Below are 18,472 nucleotides of genomic sequence, written 5' to 3'. Positions count from 1 at the left end.
TTGATGTGAATTTTTTATTTATTTTTTTAAGCATTTTAGCATTAAGCTGCAACATGACAAAATATGAATAAAATGAAGGGGTCTGAATACTTTCTGAATGCACTGTATATTGTCACAGCTGTAGACAAAACCACCAAAAAGTTTGATCATAGAAGTTTTATCCTGCAGGGCTACAATGTTCCCAGAAGTGCAAAGGATTTGGCCCCATCACAGATTTCCTTTGCAAACAAGTGGACCCTCAACGGTGTGCTTGGGTCAGAAGGAAAGACCAATGCTGCAGTGCAGCTCCAATGAGAAAAGATAAACCTTTAAGAGTCAGAACCTTTAAGAGACCCTGGGTTGCAGATATTGGTTTCATTGCTTTGTTCCTGACATCGGTCTCGACTCTACTAAGAACCCAACACCCCATTCTACCACCTGATCTTGATCACGGACAGATGTCAGACCGAAAAGACGAACAGGAACAGGAACAGAGTGATAGAGCGAGAGGAGAGGGAGATGAAGGTGTGGTTTTGAGAGAGTGGATGTGGAATGAAGGAAGAACAGAAGGATCAGGAGTTTCCTCACCACTGTTTGGTGATGTCAAACATCATAATCACGCCGTTACAGTTCTTATACACATCCAGGAACTCTGCATCGAGAGCGGGCTCTGCTTCCGACTGCAAAGAGAGCAAAGCACCAACATAATAAGGCACAAAACAACAACCATGACATCTCATTTCCTGATGACTAAGCGCTAAAATCAGCACGCAATCTGTCACATTGTTTATGGGTTACATAATGAGATACTTCAAGATGTTAAAAGATTATTAAGAAAAAACATGTATTAATATTAAAAGGTTAGTTCACCCAGAAATATAAATTCTCTCATCATTTACTCACACTCAAGCCATCCCCGATGTGTATAACTTTCTTCAGCAGAACACATTTGAAGAAAAATAGAAAAATATCTCAGCTCAGTAGGTCCTTAAAATGCAAGTGGATGGTGATCAGACCTTTGCAGCTCCAAAAAAAAATCATAGACAGTCAGCATAAACGTCATCCATACGACACCAGCGGTTAATGTCTTCTAAAGTGTTATGATCGCTTTTGGTGCAAAAAAAGATCAATATTTAAGTACTTTTTAACTATAAACCATTGCTTCCGGTCAGCAGCAGTATACGCATTCACGAGAGCGTTGAGTCTCTCGTGACGAATTCGTGTTAGCATGTTACAGACGTAATCTCACGTTTTTCTCCCGGTTGAGATATCCAGGATAAGCACACAAACACACCATTTTAAGTAAACAAACAGAAACAAATACAGATCTAAACCAAAATCAACAAAGTTTCTGTTCAGCGTTCCTCCTCAGTTGTAACTAGCGCTGCTTTTCCGGGTGTGTCAGTTCTCACGTGAACATGCCAACAGGATTACGTCACACATGCATATTGCTGCTGACCGGAAATGATGCTTTATAATTAAAAAGTACTTAAATATTGATGTTTTTCACACCAAAAAGCGATTGTATTGCTTTAGAAGACATTCATTTAACCTCTGTTGTCGTATGGATGACGTTTATGTTGACTGTCTGTGATTTTTGGAGCTTCAAAAGTCTGATCACCATCCACTTGCATTTTAAGGACCTACTGAGCTGAGATATTTTTCTATTTTTCTTCAAATGTGTTCTGCTGAAGAAAGAAATTCATACACATCTGGGATGGCATGAGGGTGAATAAATGATGAGAGAATTTTCATTTTTGGGTGTACTAAACCTTTAACAGTTTTTTTTCAAGATACTGGTCAGATCTGACAAAGGAATAAATAAATCTAACAAAACCTGCCAAGAACATATGCAGGTCATATTTTACCCAAAATTCTAAAGAAAGAAATAAGTGGAGCCCTCCGAAGAGCACAAGGTAGGTGCTCGTGAACACCCTTCTGAGCACTAAAATGACAAACGAGACACCCTACGGCCTACGCTCTCGTGGACTTCATGGGCATACGCAAATGACCAAAAGTCTACATCAAGTGAGCCATTTGGAACCGGGCCTATATTTTGCATACTGCATATACAGTATATTTTTATTCAATGATTATATATTCATTAAAGTATTAGTTGTAATGACAGTAAAAATTATTGCGTTACAGTAATGAGAATTGCCATTGAGAGAATTACTCAAAACCGCAGTATTTCAGTAATGTGATTTGTTTCGCATTTAAATTTGGGTGGAATTGGTGAACAATATGCTTAATTATCATTAAAATGTCACAATTCACAAAATCATTATGGTCCTAAAAATAGGCTTCATGCAAAATATTAATTCTCTTCATTTTGAAGATTTTGAACACTTTTAATGCTCCACTTCAAAACAAAACATGCACTTTGAAAAATGAAACATGCAATTATCGTCCAGCAGATATACTAACTACTAACAAATATTTATTATTTAACAAAACAGGTTAAAACAGCATGAATACCTCTTGAGGTTCATTTTCCAGTTTCAAATTCTCCCCACGTTTCTTCCCTTTTCCTGCAGTAGAAAAATACAGATGTTAAAACTTGTGTGGCAGTACTTCCATAAACGTGAGTCTGAGATATGAGAAAATTAATATTCATACATAAATTGCCCAGCCAGAATCCACCAAAGCTGCCAAACTTAAAGTTCAGTGTCCTCTGATTACCTTAGTCACCATTCACTTTTAATGTAAAGAAAAAGATTAAGTGAAAGTAAATGGTGACTGAGGCTAACATTCTGCCAAACATCTCTATTTGTGTTCCACCGAAGACAGAAAGTCATACAGGTTTGAAACAACATGAGGGTGAGTAAATAAAGGGAAAGAGACTGTGTGAAATAATGCCATTTAAACTGTAGTAAATCATTTCTACAGTAATTTGAACAAGATGTAAACTAATTACATATTTCAATCCAAACTGTGGTCCATTACAAATGTAACAAATCACATGCCCCCTTTTTAAAGGAAATGTGCAGAGGGAAAAACAGCCATCTGATTTTAATGTAAATACAAAAGGAGAGTCTAAAAATAGCACAGGATACTGAACAATTTCTATTCTGAGCACAGTTTTAGAGTAAATGAAGAAAAGAAAAACAGCACACACACACACTAGATACCTAATAGGCTACTACCAGTCCATTCTCACCTACACCATCTGGAGGAGGAAGCTTTTGCCCTTTGAGTATTTGCGGACAACAAAAACAAGTAAAATGCAAAATTACCCACAAAATTGTAAACATAAAATTAACATTTCTTTAGGTCTCAGTTAGGCTCTCCCTCACAGACGCACGCTGCACTCATCTGTCGCCCTTCACGGGAATCACACCCGCACTCAGTTCTGTCCATAACTCACATTGAAACTTTTTCTGAGCATCTTTCGGGCACCACATGTCTGATATCTTCTCAGAACGGTCAATGACTAACATATGAGCAATTGACAGCTTGCGTTCTTGTCTCGAGTGAAACACACTCAAAGCAGTGTACATCTGTTAACTCACTGACTGCGTCCGAAAACTGGAAAATGCTGCCTTCGGAGGAAGGCTACAGGTAGGATGAAAATAAGGTGCTTTACAAACTGTACTGAGACCAGTTTCTTTAAGTGTTCCATTCGATCTGAACACTGTCGGTTAAGCCGTTAACTGATTAGGCAGAAAGTTTAATAAGTATGTCTTCCTACGTTTTCCAACGCTTTCGGACACTACAGATAAAATGCTGTCATTGCGGTAAAACTTATTTGCTATAAGTAAAATAGTGCCATTTTACTGGTATTATTGTTTAGTTGGGGACTTGGCATGCAGAAACATTTAAGTTGAAGTCATCAGTCGATATTGCTTTTCTTTTTTCCTTATTTGTATATGAGGCGTTTAGGAAACTGAATGTAGTCATGTGATGTTACTTTAATGCTGTTACGTATATTTAGATTGTTTAACTGATTCAGGATCCCATGGTCATAGAAAACCTGGAAATATCAGGGAATTTTAAAATTGTGTTTTCCAGGCCTGGAAAAGTCATGCAAATTAATAAAAATCTTTTTTAGAAAATCATGGAATTGTTATAATGAAATATGGAATACTTTTGAAGTTATGATATTTCATCGGAACATTACACTCTGTTGTATTCCAAGAACCTGCATGTACATTTATTTAATGCATGTTCTTTCAAGCTGCTTTTGGTGCAATAAACTATCTTAAGTATTTTGTCTTTCTTTTTCTTGCCTAAGACACATTAAAGAATCCTATAAATGCATTTAAAAAAAAGTGCAGAATCAAAACGTTAAATCGCATTGAATTTCATTGTGAATTTGCAAAAAAACTGTTTTGAATCTAATTGAAAACCTATGAATCGTGAATCAAATCGATTCACTTTCAATCCAAAGCTTCACACCCCTAGTCTCAGTTTATGCGTGCAAACATCAACACTGTGCAGAAAGCCCCAAACATCAGTGACAATCTTGAAATTTGTTTCTAGTACTAAGTAGTATTGTCTAATTCAGGAATGACTCTTTCTACTGTAATGGATCTTTTTTTAATGATTTGTTCAAACCAATTAAAAAAGCATTTGTAAATCACTCAACCTAAGTGTGACGTTTTGGAGCAAACCTGTAATGTGAGTGGTAAGTTGGAACCATAAGCAGCACAATATTTGACAGAGTATTTTCTTGGAGCAGACCTTGTTTTAGAAATATTTAATGTTATATTGTGTATCTGTACCAATACGAGAATATATATTATTTAGGGCTGTTGGCTTAAAGCGTTAATTGGGTGCGATTAATTATATAAAGAATAATATGAAAATAAATTAATGGAATTAATCACATCCCCAGACCATTATAAGGAATATTCCTCCCACTGGAACAATTCAAGCTTGAAATACCACCTGTTTTCAGCAGGGGGCAGTAAGCTAAACTCCAGCTGTTTAGGCAACGCGCAGCTATACAGAGAACAAACCACACTTATCTTGCTTGACAGCCAATGTTGCCAACTTAGCGACTTTTAGACCTCTTTAGCAACTTTCATTCAAAAAAGCGCCTAGCGACAAATCTAGCGGCTTTTTGGACAACACTTAGCTACCTTGCATAGAGGAAAGTTGCCAGTACTGCCCCGCGAGCACGTGGTCTTGCTTTCCTGCCCGGACTGAGGCACACCTCTCTCTGCGTCTACTCTGTTCAGTGAGACTGACAGAGAGAGAGAGGTGAGCAGGTGAGAAGACGGAGCAGCACAATCAGTTGACCGCACGGCAGCTGACATAGACGTGAATGAGCTGCGCATGTGCAAACAGTGTTGTCAAGGACCAATCACGAATCTGTATCGTTTGCTCCCTATTGTTTTAAATTTAAAGAGTTTAATTTGACCGTTTATTTTTATTCTTTTCATGCACTTAATCACAAGAGACTTTTAGACAGTTGTTCATTCCTGTTTATGAACTCTCTGAATTCAGACACTTACTTAGACAATAAAATAATGAATTTTTGTAAATATGCATATAGTGGTTTGTTATGGCTGAGCGCTGTGTGTGAGAGAAAAGATAAGAAAGTTTCTGTCGCTTCTAACTTTCTCTGAGTGATTGATAGATATAGGGAATTAATAGGGTATTACAGTATGTACGGTAAGCACAAAGAAACACATGTAAAGGGCGGACACTATGCAAAATGCAAATGAGACGCAATGACATCACGAATATGCTAATTAGCGTATGATGTCATCTAGCGACATTTAGCGACTTTGCGAGCAAGCTTTAGCTACTTTCCATTGAAACTAGTTGGCAACACTGTTGACAGCGACTATTTTGGACAGATTAACAAATTCAATTGCAAAGGGACTGTAGGCCAATGTAAGGCTTATGTTCAATAATATGGAATTAATTATATATTGATTTATAAAGCCACCTTTGGTATTGTCTTATAAATGCTTTACTCATTTGACACAATAATGTAATGCATTTTAATTATCTGAATTGTTACTTAAATAACTATTTATAATGATTTAATCATTATATATTGAATTATTGTTATTTAAGGGCCTTTCTCAGCAAATATTTATATATGTGATTAATTTAATTAATAAATCTGCATCTCATGTAATTAATTTGATTACAAATTTGATTGATAGATTGACAGCCCTAATATTATTTATATATTCTCATATTGTTCCTGATAAATAGAATAATAAATATTTATTGTTATAAATGTAACAATTAGGGCTGTCAATCGATGAAAACTTTTAATCAAATTAATCACAATTTATACCTATATCATTATTTGCTGAGAAAGGCCCACCAAATAAAGATAATTCATATAAATAATGCATACTAATTAAAAAATTTATATATATATAATACGTAGGGCCTATAATCAATACGTAATATGGTTTGTAATTCAGTTTGAAATAAATTGCATTATTGCATTACAGATGAATAATGCATTGATTTAGACAATACAAAAAGTGGCTTAAGAAATCAATATATTGTTTGTATTATATCATTGAACAAGCCTACAGTTGAGTTCGTCAATGTGTCCAGTTCTCACAAGACGCATTCTTGCGTTCCATCTGCACAATTTTTAATTGTCGCTCTATGTGAATCTGCCTCAGACGGATGCGTGTGGAGCATCTCACTGGTATTCGGCGTCATAAACACCACATCTCAAGATTCCTGTATTCTGCTGGGCTTCCTCGTCAGTGAGCATTAAGTGGCTGCGCTGCTTGTGAGGTTTCTTGAGGTGCGCTGCCACCTACTGACGAGGGTTGTAAAAACAGATGTACTTCAAACTTGAATAGCTCGTTTGGTAGGATAATCTGTACTTTTATTAAGGAGTTTACGTGCATGTCAGGGGGCATGATTAATTGCGGGGTTTTTTTTAACAAGTTATATTTTATATATAATTAATCGCACCAAATTAACGCGTTAAATCAACAGCCCTAACAACAATAAATATTTCTCTGAAATCTAAAATAAGGTCTCCTATATACAGTATATCTGGAACAAACACAATCAAGATCCCAATTAGAGTGTAAGCATCAAATTGGAACACATTTAAATTACATTTTAAATTCAATACAAGTAAAAATTACAAATTTTTCAAAAAATAGTAGTATTTCATTAAATGCTTATGACATTGCAAAACCGGAAACGTAGAATGCCACAGAGGGACTTTGAAACCTTTTGAACGATGGCTCAAATGAATCAGGTGAAACTATTTATTTATTTATTTTTATTGCAAATTTAGGTCTTGTTCCTTCAACCAAGCCACTCATTTCAGAGTTCTTCCTAAAGACTCACCTTTATCTACCACATCCCAGACTTCAACTTTCACTACATCATCTGTTGCTGTGGGGGAAAACAAAGACAAACACAAAAGACAGTCAGTTTTAAAGAGATACTGTCCACAAGTTTTGATATTTTTTTCAACGCCTGATCTAGAGCTTCTCTTTTCTGTCTATATAAATGATTTTAGATCATCATCTAGATCTTTGGGGGGGAAACACTTCCTTTCATAAAGGATCATCTAGACCAGTGGTTTTCAACTGGTGGCCCAAAAATGGGTTGCAGTAGGTCTGTTCTGTTAGGGTCGCAAACAGCAGGGAAACAATGCTTAATGCAACAAAAACAAAATGTTTTTTTTAATACAGCTAACCATATATCCATGCAATGAAGATGGAACAGACTCATCAAATTTCAAAGAGAATAGAAAATGCTGTCTATATTTTTAGTTGTTGATGTCAAAGGCTTGCGTCCAATCAAACTCTACAGAATTTTGGCCCAAATTCATCTTTCAACTGTTAGAAACTAGCCAAATTAGGCAGATGCCAACATGAACAGAAACCTACAGGAGCCTACATGTTCCTCCAAACATTGAAAATCAAAGCAAAACAACAACAAAGTAAGTTTAAATTAAATACCACCAAGTTTACATTAAATGCAAGGTCACTTGCAACGAGGATAAACATGGTTTGTAATGACCACAACGTGTTTGTGTGGTTCCTGAGAGCATGAAACCACATAAACATGATAAACACATCACTCAAACACCAATAAGCCACAACATTAAAACCACCTGCCTAAGATCATGTAGGACCCCTCATGCCGCCAAAACAGCTCTGACACGTCGAGGCATGGATTCCACAAGACCTGTGAAGATGTCCTGTGGTATCTGGCACCAAGACGTTAGCAGCAGTTCCTTTAAGTCCTGCAAGTTACGAGGTGGGGCCTCCATGGATCGGACTTGTTGGTCCAGCTTATCCCATAGATGCTCAATCGGATTGAGATCTGGGGAATTTGGAGGCCAAGTCAACACCTTGATCTCTTTGTCATGTTCCTCAAACCATTCCTGAACAATTTTTGAAGTGTGGCAGGGCGCATTATCCTGCTGAAAGAGGCCATTTCCATCAGGGAATACCATTGCCATGAAGGGGTGCACGTGGTCTACAACAATCTTTAGGTAGGTGGTCAAAGTAACATCCACATGAATTCCAGGACCCAAGGTTTCCCAGTGCATCACACTGCCTCTGCCGGCCTGCCTTCTTCCCATAGTGCATCCTGCTGCCATCTCTTCCCCCAGGTAAACGATGCACACACACCTGGCCGCCAACATGATCTAAAAGAAAATGTGATTCATCAGATCAGGCCACCTTCTTCCATTGCTCCATGGTCCAGTTCTGATGCTCACGTGCCCATTGTAGGTGCTTTCGGCAGTGGACAGGGGTCAGCATGGGCACTCTGACCAGTCTACAGTTACGCAGCCCCATACACAACAAGCTGCGATGCACTGTGTGTTCTGACACCTTTCTATCATGGACAGCATTACGTTTTTCAGTTTTCTTCTGTGGGATCGGACCAGATGGGCTAGCCTTCGCTCCCCACGCGGATCAATGAGCCTTGGGTGCCCATGACCTTGTCGCCGGTTCACCGGTTGTCCTTCCTTGGACCACTTTTGGTAGGTACTAACCACTGCATACCGGGAACACCCCACAAGACCTGCCGTTTTGGAGATGCTCTGACCAAGTCGTCTAGCCATCACAATTTGGCCCTTGTCAAAGTCGCTCAGATCCTTATGCTTGCCCATTTTTCCTGCTTCCAACACATGAAATTCAAGAGCTGACTGTTCACTTGCTGCCTAATATATCCCACCCCTTGACAGGTGCCATTGTAACAAGATAATAAATGTTATTCACTTCACCTGTGAGTGGTTTTAATGTTGTGGCTGATCAGTGTATGTTTATGCATCTCTTCTTCAGCAGTCTATAATACCTATAATATTCGATCCATGTGTTAGGAAAGTAAATGACACTTCTGCTGTTGTTTATGCATTTACAAAATTGTAAATGCTTCTATCTATCTATCTATCTATCTATCTTCTTATCTGCTTAAGACAAACTGCAAAGGGTAGGTCATTAGTTGTCATTTTTAACAAATTAATATTATTTAAATAAATTACAAAAGTTGAAATCATTTTGCAAAATCATTGCTTCCTATCATCTTTCATATTGATACGCCCCTTCCAACGTCCCAACTCAAACTCATGTATCATCTAGAATTCCGAGTTTCCCACTTGTTAATACGACTCTGCAGGGTTATTCACATGCTCAGACCTCGTAATTACGATATTTCCGACTCCACTTATAGGGCACAATAATAAAAAGCGCTGCGAGAAGCGTGGACTGGGTCGCGGATTATTGATTATTTGTTTAAAGCCTCTATGAAAACCTATAATGTGTCGGTGCTTAAACTAGTTTAAAAAGGCATTGTTCATCTTCAGATGACTGTATCTTATCAGTAAGATCCTGATAAAAGGAAACCGTGAAATAATTTCAAACTCATTCCCACTGTCAGAGTGTATTAATTTAGCCCAACATAAAAAAGGTGTTAATGTTTTACAGATTACAATTATAATATCAGTAAATTTACAAAATTTCAAAATTAATGCTTTACAGTCATGTGGGCATTTCAATGGGACACAATTAGAATTTTTATTGGAAATTTACTCATTTAAAATATTATTAGTTTTAGTCAATATCATTTTCATTATATATCATTTGCTCAATCTGGATTTTTATGTGGGTCCCTTTGTATGTTAAATGTCAACTGCACTACTAGACTAAACCATCTTACACTTACATAAAAATCTACTAGGTTGTTAAAAAGTTTTAGTTTTTTCTTTTGGTCTTGTCTCTTTCGCAAGGGCACCAAGTGAGCAGGGACTTCCTCTGGTGCCCCTTCATAAAAATAGGTGCATGACACTATAAGCTATACGGTGTCTACATTGTAACTCACTTTTGTAGTTCCAGTGAATGCTGGTGGCCTGTATCTCCTGGGTGGGGATGTACTCCTCTAGAAACATTTTGCCTTGAAGTCGATGCCAAAGTGCGCTTTTCCCTGTGTTCCTGTCTCCACGAATGACGATTTTCACTGTTGAGGTACAAACAGACATAAGGCCTAAAAAAACCCCAAAATTAAAACTTCTTCAGAGGACTTGTTAGAAATGGAAGGATCATAACAATGACATGATGTTTCACACTTACTCTGTGCTAGAATTGTACTGTATTAGTATTGAGGATTTGCACTGATACACCATAGTGTTGGCTACATGTACCTTTTTTTTTTTTTTTTTTTTTACAGCTGAAACGCTTTGTATCTTGAAATATCTGTCTAAAAAAGACACCTCTACCAAGCTGAAGTGACTGGAAAAATAGGCCAGTAGGTGGGTGATTGTGTATCGTTCATGCATTTTTAATTAACACAGAGCTGCGGAAACAGCACGACGAGTATTCAATAAAAAACCGCTGACTGGATGACTGCTGCAGCATCGCATGTCAAAACACAACGTCTACACAACTCCATCTCACTGTCTGCATGCAAGCAAAGTTATTAAGCAAAGCAGTCTTATTGTGCATTTAAGACACCAAGATGGTGTTCTGTGGACTTTTTTTTTTTTTAACATAAAATGCACTGATTTTGGGGCAAAATCTTTGGCCCCAAAATTAAATCAGAATTCTGCAGAATGGACTATTTAAACATGGTAAAAATGTGTTAGGCTGAGCTGAGTGGACTACGCTCTTATTGGTAACTACAAGCATAATCAAATAAGCTAAAAAAGTTAATAAATACACATGCAATGGGGCAGGAAATGGGCAAAACTTCAAATTATGCGGAAATATGCAGAGCTCTCTGTGGAGTTCTGCGAGCACAGATTTTCAGAATTACATTTTGCATGATGAAAATTAAGCCTTTTTTTAGTAATTCTCATTATTGTGAATGGTGAATCTCATAACACTCTCATTACTGTAATACATACATTTTTAAAGCAATTTTTAGATTACTGTAACAATGCTTTTTTTCTCTCTCTCTCTCTGTGTGTGTTTCAAAAGTACAGCCACAAGACGTAAACATTATACGTGTTAACATGACTTTAGTGTGACAAAATCGCCTTCAATAGTCATGGCAATGAAGTGGTAACATTGGATTTAACTTTACACAGAAAAGGTTAGACAGTGACTTTAGCACACTCATTATCATGTTAACACATAATAATGTTTACCTCTTGTGGCTATGCTTTTTATACAGTGAGTTTATTTACATTTATGGACTGGCCCCATTCACTTCTATTTAGGGCTGGGCAACATAACGAATATTCATGATCTTATCAAAATAACTTGCTGGTGATATACAATTAAGAAATATCATGAATATTGCAATGATTGTGGTGTGCGTGTTATTTGGCCACTACATTTCCTAAAGAGTGTGTCATTAGACAAATTTACAATCCTTCAGGGCTGCACAATTCATCAAAATAACATCAAAATCTTAGTATTGTCACATGTGATTATTAAATCGCAAAAGGCTGTGATTTAATGCAATGAATACATGGTCTGTGTGAACAGGTGACATGCTGTTCTGTTAACACGCAGGCCTTATAACAGTGTTTTAAGCACTCGGAGATGTCCACGTGCATTGTGAAAGCAAAGCACTGCTGCGCTCACGAAATTCCAAACTTTTGTAACCACTAAAAGTTCTACAAATCTAAATACGGGAAACGGTATCAAAGAAAATAAAGAGGTTACCCCTAACCCCGAATGTAAATATTCTCACAAATGTCAATTTTGACAACAAAGCCTAACTTAGAAAACTAAGTACTGCACTGTTCAATTGAATAGCGTATTACTTTAGACAAAACACACACATATAGAATAACTCTCTCTACAGGTCAAACAGAAAACAATGTATGCCTTTAACACAGACATGGACATTGTGAAAACTATTTGTGAGAGGCACTACTCAAAAACTTCATTAAACAAGAAGCTCTTACTGTTGTATTGCACGCCCTTGGCGAATCGTCTCTGTAGACTCTGGTTCATGGATTGCAGGCCAGAGGGAATATTTCTGTCCCTGAGCTGCCCTGCTTCAGAGCCCACCAACTTCTTCAGAGCGGTAAACATCTTGATCCAAAGCTCTTCAACAGTCCGAGAACACTAAAGATCGATTTTCCAGGTATACAGACATTAAAGTGTCTTAACCAAACATATTGATAGGAGATATGACTTCAGCAGCAGGTTTACCACCGTCTGGAAGAGCAGGGTCAAAAGGTGGTGCAATATACTAAGCTCCAGAAGGTTTTTCCAGAAGGAAAAAAATAAATAAATAAAAGAAAAAAGAAAAACTCCAATGCAAGGTCCAGATTGCTGATGGTGACCTTCTACCTCAACAGTTCACAATTCTAAAATGTGCCATTTTGGCTCTGTATACGTTGATATCTCTCCATCCTGGTCTTTTGGCATCACCTGTATGGAAAACAATAGAACATTAATTACAAGACTAAGATAAAGTATTAGCAGCTTTTGGTATAACCTCACACAAGCATTAGAAATGACGTAACTTTAATAATAACATTGTATATTTACTGTATATACATACACTGATCAGCCACAACATTAAAACCACCTGTCTAATATTGTGTAGGTCCTCCTTGTGCCGCCAAAATAGCGCCAACTCACATCTCAGAATAGCATTCTGACATTATATTCTTCTCACCACAATTGTACAGAGCGGTTATCTGAGTTACCGTAGACTTTGTCAGTTTGAATCAGTCTGGTCATTCTCTGTTGACCTCTCTCATCAACAAGGCATTTCCGTCCACAGAACTGCCGCTCACTGGATGTTTTTTTGTTTTTGGCACCATTCTGTGTAAATTCTAGAGACTGTTGTGTGTGAAAATCCCAGGAGATCAGCAGTTACACAAATACTCAAACCAGCCCGTCTGGCACCAACAATCATCCATGCGATTATCTAATCAGCCAATCGTGCGACAGCAGTGCAGTGCATAAAATCATGCAGATACAGGTCAGGAGCTTCAGTTAATGTTCACATCAAACATCAGAATGGGGAAAAAATGTGATCTTAGTGATTTGGACCGTGGCATGATTGTTGATGCCAGATGGGCAGGTTTGAGTATTTCTGTAACTGCTGATCTCCTGGGTTTTTCACGCACAACAGTCTCTAGAATTTACTCCGAATGGTGCCAAAAACAAAAAACATCCAGTGAGCAGCAGTTCTGTGGATGGAAATGTCTTGTTGATGAGAGAGGTCAACAGAAAATGGCCAGACTGGTTTGAACTGACAAAGTCTACGGTAACTCAGATAACCGCTCTGTACAATTGTGGTGAGAAGAATATCATCTCAGAATGCTATTCCCAATGCGCTCTAAGTCCTCGTGGTGGCGTAGTGACTCGCCTCAATCCGGGTGGCGGAGGACGAATCTCAGTTGCCTCTGCGTCTAAGACCGTCAATCCGCGCATCTTATCACGTGGCTTGTTGAGCGCGTTACTGCAGCGCGTTACCGCCCTGGAGTCAACCTCGGCGTGGTAGTCAGCGTCTTTACTCGCTGAGCTACCCAGGCCCCCAGGCAGGTGGTTTTAATGTTGTGGCTGATCAGTGTGTATGTATATATATATATATATATATATATATATATATATATATATATATATATATATATATATATATATATATTACATTGTATAAAAATGACATCACTATAACCTCAGAGAAGTGTAGATCCATCAGAATAATCATTATAACCTCACACTGAGATTAAGACTAACCCAAGACTGAAAGCAGTTAAAACAGTTTTTCACAGCAGAAAATGGCATTCAGCAACAGAAACAACACAATATAGCAAATTGTATTAGGGATGCACCAATGTATCGGCTGCCGATATTTATTGGCCAATTATTGACCAAATTAAAACCATCTGCATACCGGTTATAAGCATGAAAATGCTGATTTGAAAAACTGATGGTTAATTTATGTTTAATTAGTACACACTGTTAAAACTCTGTGAATTGAAATGCACAATCCAGAAATAATAATAGCCACAATATTAATAAGGGTTAGCACTCCTAAAAACATGCAATATTTGATTTTTATTCATTGCCGTTCTCATGTTAATGTGAAAAAAATAACAGACATGACAGTTGTGAAAGCGGCCCTTATCTATAGGCTTTCATGTTAAGGGGAATCATCCTAAACGCTTTGAACCCAGCAGACTTTTACTTATTGCAATGTGGCCTTGCGCAATTACTAAACCTTAAGAAGCTACGTTTCAAAATATTGTCTGCATCCAGCGCTTCAGTCAGCTCTGTGTGAGCAAGCGGCGCCCTCTAGCAGTCTGGATGGCATTACCCATTATCCATTACACCAAAATAATACAGAATTTAAAAGGGGGTTTTGTTTCTTAGGTTAAAACTTTTTATTTTTCCATTCTGTCGTTGATATTTCCATGGCATTGGCAACATATGCATACTATGAAACTGAAATGTTCTATCTTATACAGTACATACATTTAAAATGTAAGTTCTGTTGTTTTGGTACAAAATAACCGTATTTCTTATCAATCATCATGTTGTCTTTTTTAATTATTTTTTGTATCTTTTTAAATATGTTTATCTTCTACAGTGGTGTGAAAAAGTGTTTGCCCCCTTCCTGATTTCTTATTTTTTTGCATGTTTGTCACACTTAAATGTTTCAGATCATCAAACAAGTTTAAATATTAGTCAAAGATAACACAAGTAAACACAAAATGCAGTTTTTAAATGAAGGTTGTTATTATTAAGGGAAAACAAAATCCAAACCTACATGGCCCTGTATGAAAAAGTGTTTGCCCCACCTGTTAAAACATAACTTAACTGTGGTTTATCACACCTGAGTTTAATTTCTCTAGCCACACCCAGGCCTGATTACTGCCACACCTGTTCTCAATCAAGAAATCACTTAAATAGGACCTGCCTGACAAAGTGAAGTAGACCAAAAGATCTTCAAAAGCTAGACATCATGCCGAGATCCAAAGAAATTCAGGAACAAATGAGATAGAAAGTAATTGAGATCTATCAGTCTGGAAAAGGTTATAAAGCCATTTCTAAAGCTTTGGGACTCCAGAGAACCACAGTGAGAGCCATTATCCACAAATGGCGAAAACATGGAACAGTGGTGAACCTTCCCAGGAGTGGCCGGCCGACCAAAATTACCCCAAGAGCGCAGCGACGACTCATCCAAGAGGTCACAAAAGACCCCACAACAACATCCAAAGAACTGCAGGTCTCACTTGCCTCAGTTAAGGTCAGTGTTCATGACTCCACCATAAGAAAGAGACTGGGCAAAAATGGCCTGCATGGCAGAGTTCCAAGACGAAAACCACTGCTGAGCAAAAAGAACATTAAGGCTCATCTCATTTTTGCCAGAAAACATCTTGATGATCCCCAAGACTTTTGGGAAAATCCTCTGTGGACTGACGAGACAAAAGTTGAACTTTTTGGAAGGTGTGTGTCCCATTACATCTGGCGTAAAAGTAACACCGCATTTCAGAAAAAGAACATCATACCAACAGTAAAATATGGTGGTGGTAGTGTGATGGTCTGGGCCTGTTTTGCTGCTTCAGGACCTGGAAGACTTGCTGTGATAAATGGAACCATGAATTCTGCTGTTACCAAAAAATCCTGAAGGAGAATGTCCGGCCATCTGTTCGTGACCTCAAGCTGAAGCGAACTTGGGTTCTGCAGCAGGATAATGATCCAAAACACACCAGCAAGTCCACCTCTGAATGGCTGAAGAAAAACAAAATGAAGACTTTGGAGTGGCCTAGTCAAAGTCCTGACCTGAATCCTATTGAGATGCTGTGGCATGACCTTAAAAAGGCAGTTCATGCTCGAAAACCCTCCAATGTGGCTGAATTACAACAATTCTGCAAAGATGAGTGGGCCAAAATTCCTCCACAGCGCTGTAAATGACTCATTGCAAGTTATCACAGCTAAGGGTGGCCCAACCAGTTATTGGGTTTAGGGGGCAATCACTTTTTCACACAGGGCCATGTAGGTTTGGATTTTGTTTTCCCTTAATAATAACAACCTTCATTTAAAAACTGCATTTTGTGTTTACTTGTGTTATCTTTGACTAATATTTAAACTTGTTTGATGATCTGAAACATTTAAGTGTGACAAACATGCAAAAAAATAAGAAATCAGGAAGGGGGCAAACACTTTCACACCACTGTATTTATCTTTTATTGTGGCTCTCTTTAAAATGTTGGAAAATCCATGTTCAATAGGAATTATTGTTAGAACAATAAAAAAGCTTTTGTACTTTGTATATTTTTAAAGCATAATTCCTGAGCAAAACAGTGATCTGAAGACAAAATAAGGTGAGTGACAAAATATTGGTATTGTTCTCTGCAATAGCTGTATTGTGGTATTGTTATATCGTTTTTTTATTAAAATTAGAGGTGTAACGATTCACTCATCTCACGATTCGGTTCACGATACTGAACTCAACGGTTCGGTTCATGATTCTTTAAGCCTGAATCAAGAAAAGTTAAGATTGAAAGATATTCTTTTTTTAAGTTATTTATTTTAAGACATATGCAAAACAGTTCCTTTCCTTTAAAATGTTGCTAAAGTACTGTTCTTAAAAGCGCTAAATGATCCATCAGAGATGTACTGGGACTAAAATTCAGCCCAGAACAGGGCAATGTCGACACCAAATGGAAATATGGGCTAATAATTCTGCTTTCTGAAAATACGGAATTATATTAGATTCATATGCTGCTTACACACTGTCACTGATTACATCAATTTAAAATATTACAAATTAAAATATTATTTTTCTAAAATATTCTTTTCCACAAATAAATATTTAATAGAAGTGCATGCTTATCCGGTTAAATAATAATTGACTGATGAACAGTGTTGGGTAAGTTACTCTAAAAAAGTAATTAATTAATAACTACTAATTACATATTCTACAGTGTAATTAGATTACTGTACTAATTACTCTGTCTGAAAAGTAACTGCATTACTTATTACTAATTATGTTCTAAAACCATGATCAACCACAACCGAAGAAAAATACAAGGACAGACATGAAACTGTTCTTTTAATTCTTTCAAATAAATCATATAAAATCAAATACATTATTCATGAACTGCCCAAAGAATTTAAAGGGGCAGCGTTAAATTAGAAAACATATATTTTAACATTAGACGTTACAATTCAATTTTAAATTCACTATTGTTTTATATAGATAGAGTCTATACAGTACATCAGAAGTAACTGTAATTAAAATAAATTACTGAAAAATTAAGAGTAATCCCTTACTTTGCTTGTTTCAATGAAAAAGTAATTTAATTACAGTAATTACTTAGTAATGCATTGCACCCAACACTGCTGATGAAATTAAATCAGACATGGCAATTGATATTAGTAGTATTACATTCCCAACAAGCATTATTAAACATTATATTCAGCATTTCATTACAGAAAAATCCCATCAATATAACAATACAAGCATCAGACACACAGCATTTGAACCTCACAAGTAACAGAAACAATGTTATGTTCTAGAATAACTTTAGGCTATATCATAATTTTATTAATTGACTGCATTGGATTATAACCTCACATAAATCCAGGAGCAGCGGAAACAACATTCAGTTCGACTGATAAAACCTTACAGGAAATTAAGACAGCTGACCTATGAAACCAAGGCACCAAGGTGAGGGCGATCCAACACTGCTAAAGCGGCGTGTCCGTGAAAATCCAAACTAACAGCACCACTGCATTGAAACTCAGTGGCGTTATTTTAATAATAACCCAATTACCTGGTTGATTGTCTTCGTTTGGGGAATTTCAGTCACGTTCTGTTGTTCCGTGGTGTTTATAGCAGCGTATTTTCCGTGGTGAGGGAAGCATTTCCGTAGCATCCCTCTCTCATCTCTCAGTCTCTCTCAGACAGCTATGGAATGCCGTGAGGAGAGAGGCGCGCGTCGGGTGCGCGCTTGCGCTGCAGCGCCTCTAGCGATAGGATGATGTAACGACCGCTCTGTGGCGCCTCTAATGGTAGCATCGTGAAACAGCCGCTCTTAGGCGCCACTAGCGGTAGAATGATGAACAACAGCTCATTTATTAACCCTGGAACTCAAATGTGGGTCAAAAATGTCTAC

At 37.4% G+C, this 18,472-nt stretch overlaps 1 protein-coding gene across 1 annotated transcript in view; it reads right to left on the bottom strand.

Moving 5' to 3' along the window:
• LOC127440007 (rab-like protein 6) overlaps positions 1-18,472 on the bottom strand; it is a 50,002-nt gene extending 31,530 nt beyond the window's left edge. The window contains exons 1-6 of the mRNA XM_051696368.1: positions 18,131-18,472; positions 12,293-12,764; positions 10,261-10,395; positions 7,270-7,317; positions 2,458-2,510; positions 568-659 (exon numbers count right to left, since the gene is read on the bottom strand). Of these exons, the coding sequence (XP_051552328.1) occupies positions 568-659; positions 2,458-2,510; positions 7,270-7,317; positions 10,261-10,395; positions 12,293-12,422 (458 nt within the window). The 5' untranslated portion in view covers positions 12,423-12,764; positions 18,131-18,472. The remainder of the gene's footprint in view (positions 1-567; positions 660-2,457; positions 2,511-7,269; positions 7,318-10,260; positions 10,396-12,292; positions 12,765-18,130) is intronic.

This window comes from Myxocyprinus asiaticus, chromosome 4 (genome assembly GCF_019703515.2).
Source record: "Myxocyprinus asiaticus isolate MX2 ecotype Aquarium Trade chromosome 4, UBuf_Myxa_2, whole genome shotgun sequence".
NCBI classification, from domain to species: Eukaryota; Metazoa; Chordata; class Actinopteri; order Cypriniformes; family Catostomidae; genus Myxocyprinus; species Myxocyprinus asiaticus.
Note: the sequence above shows the minus strand (reverse complement) of the source record. Positions and strands in the feature narration are given on the sequence as shown.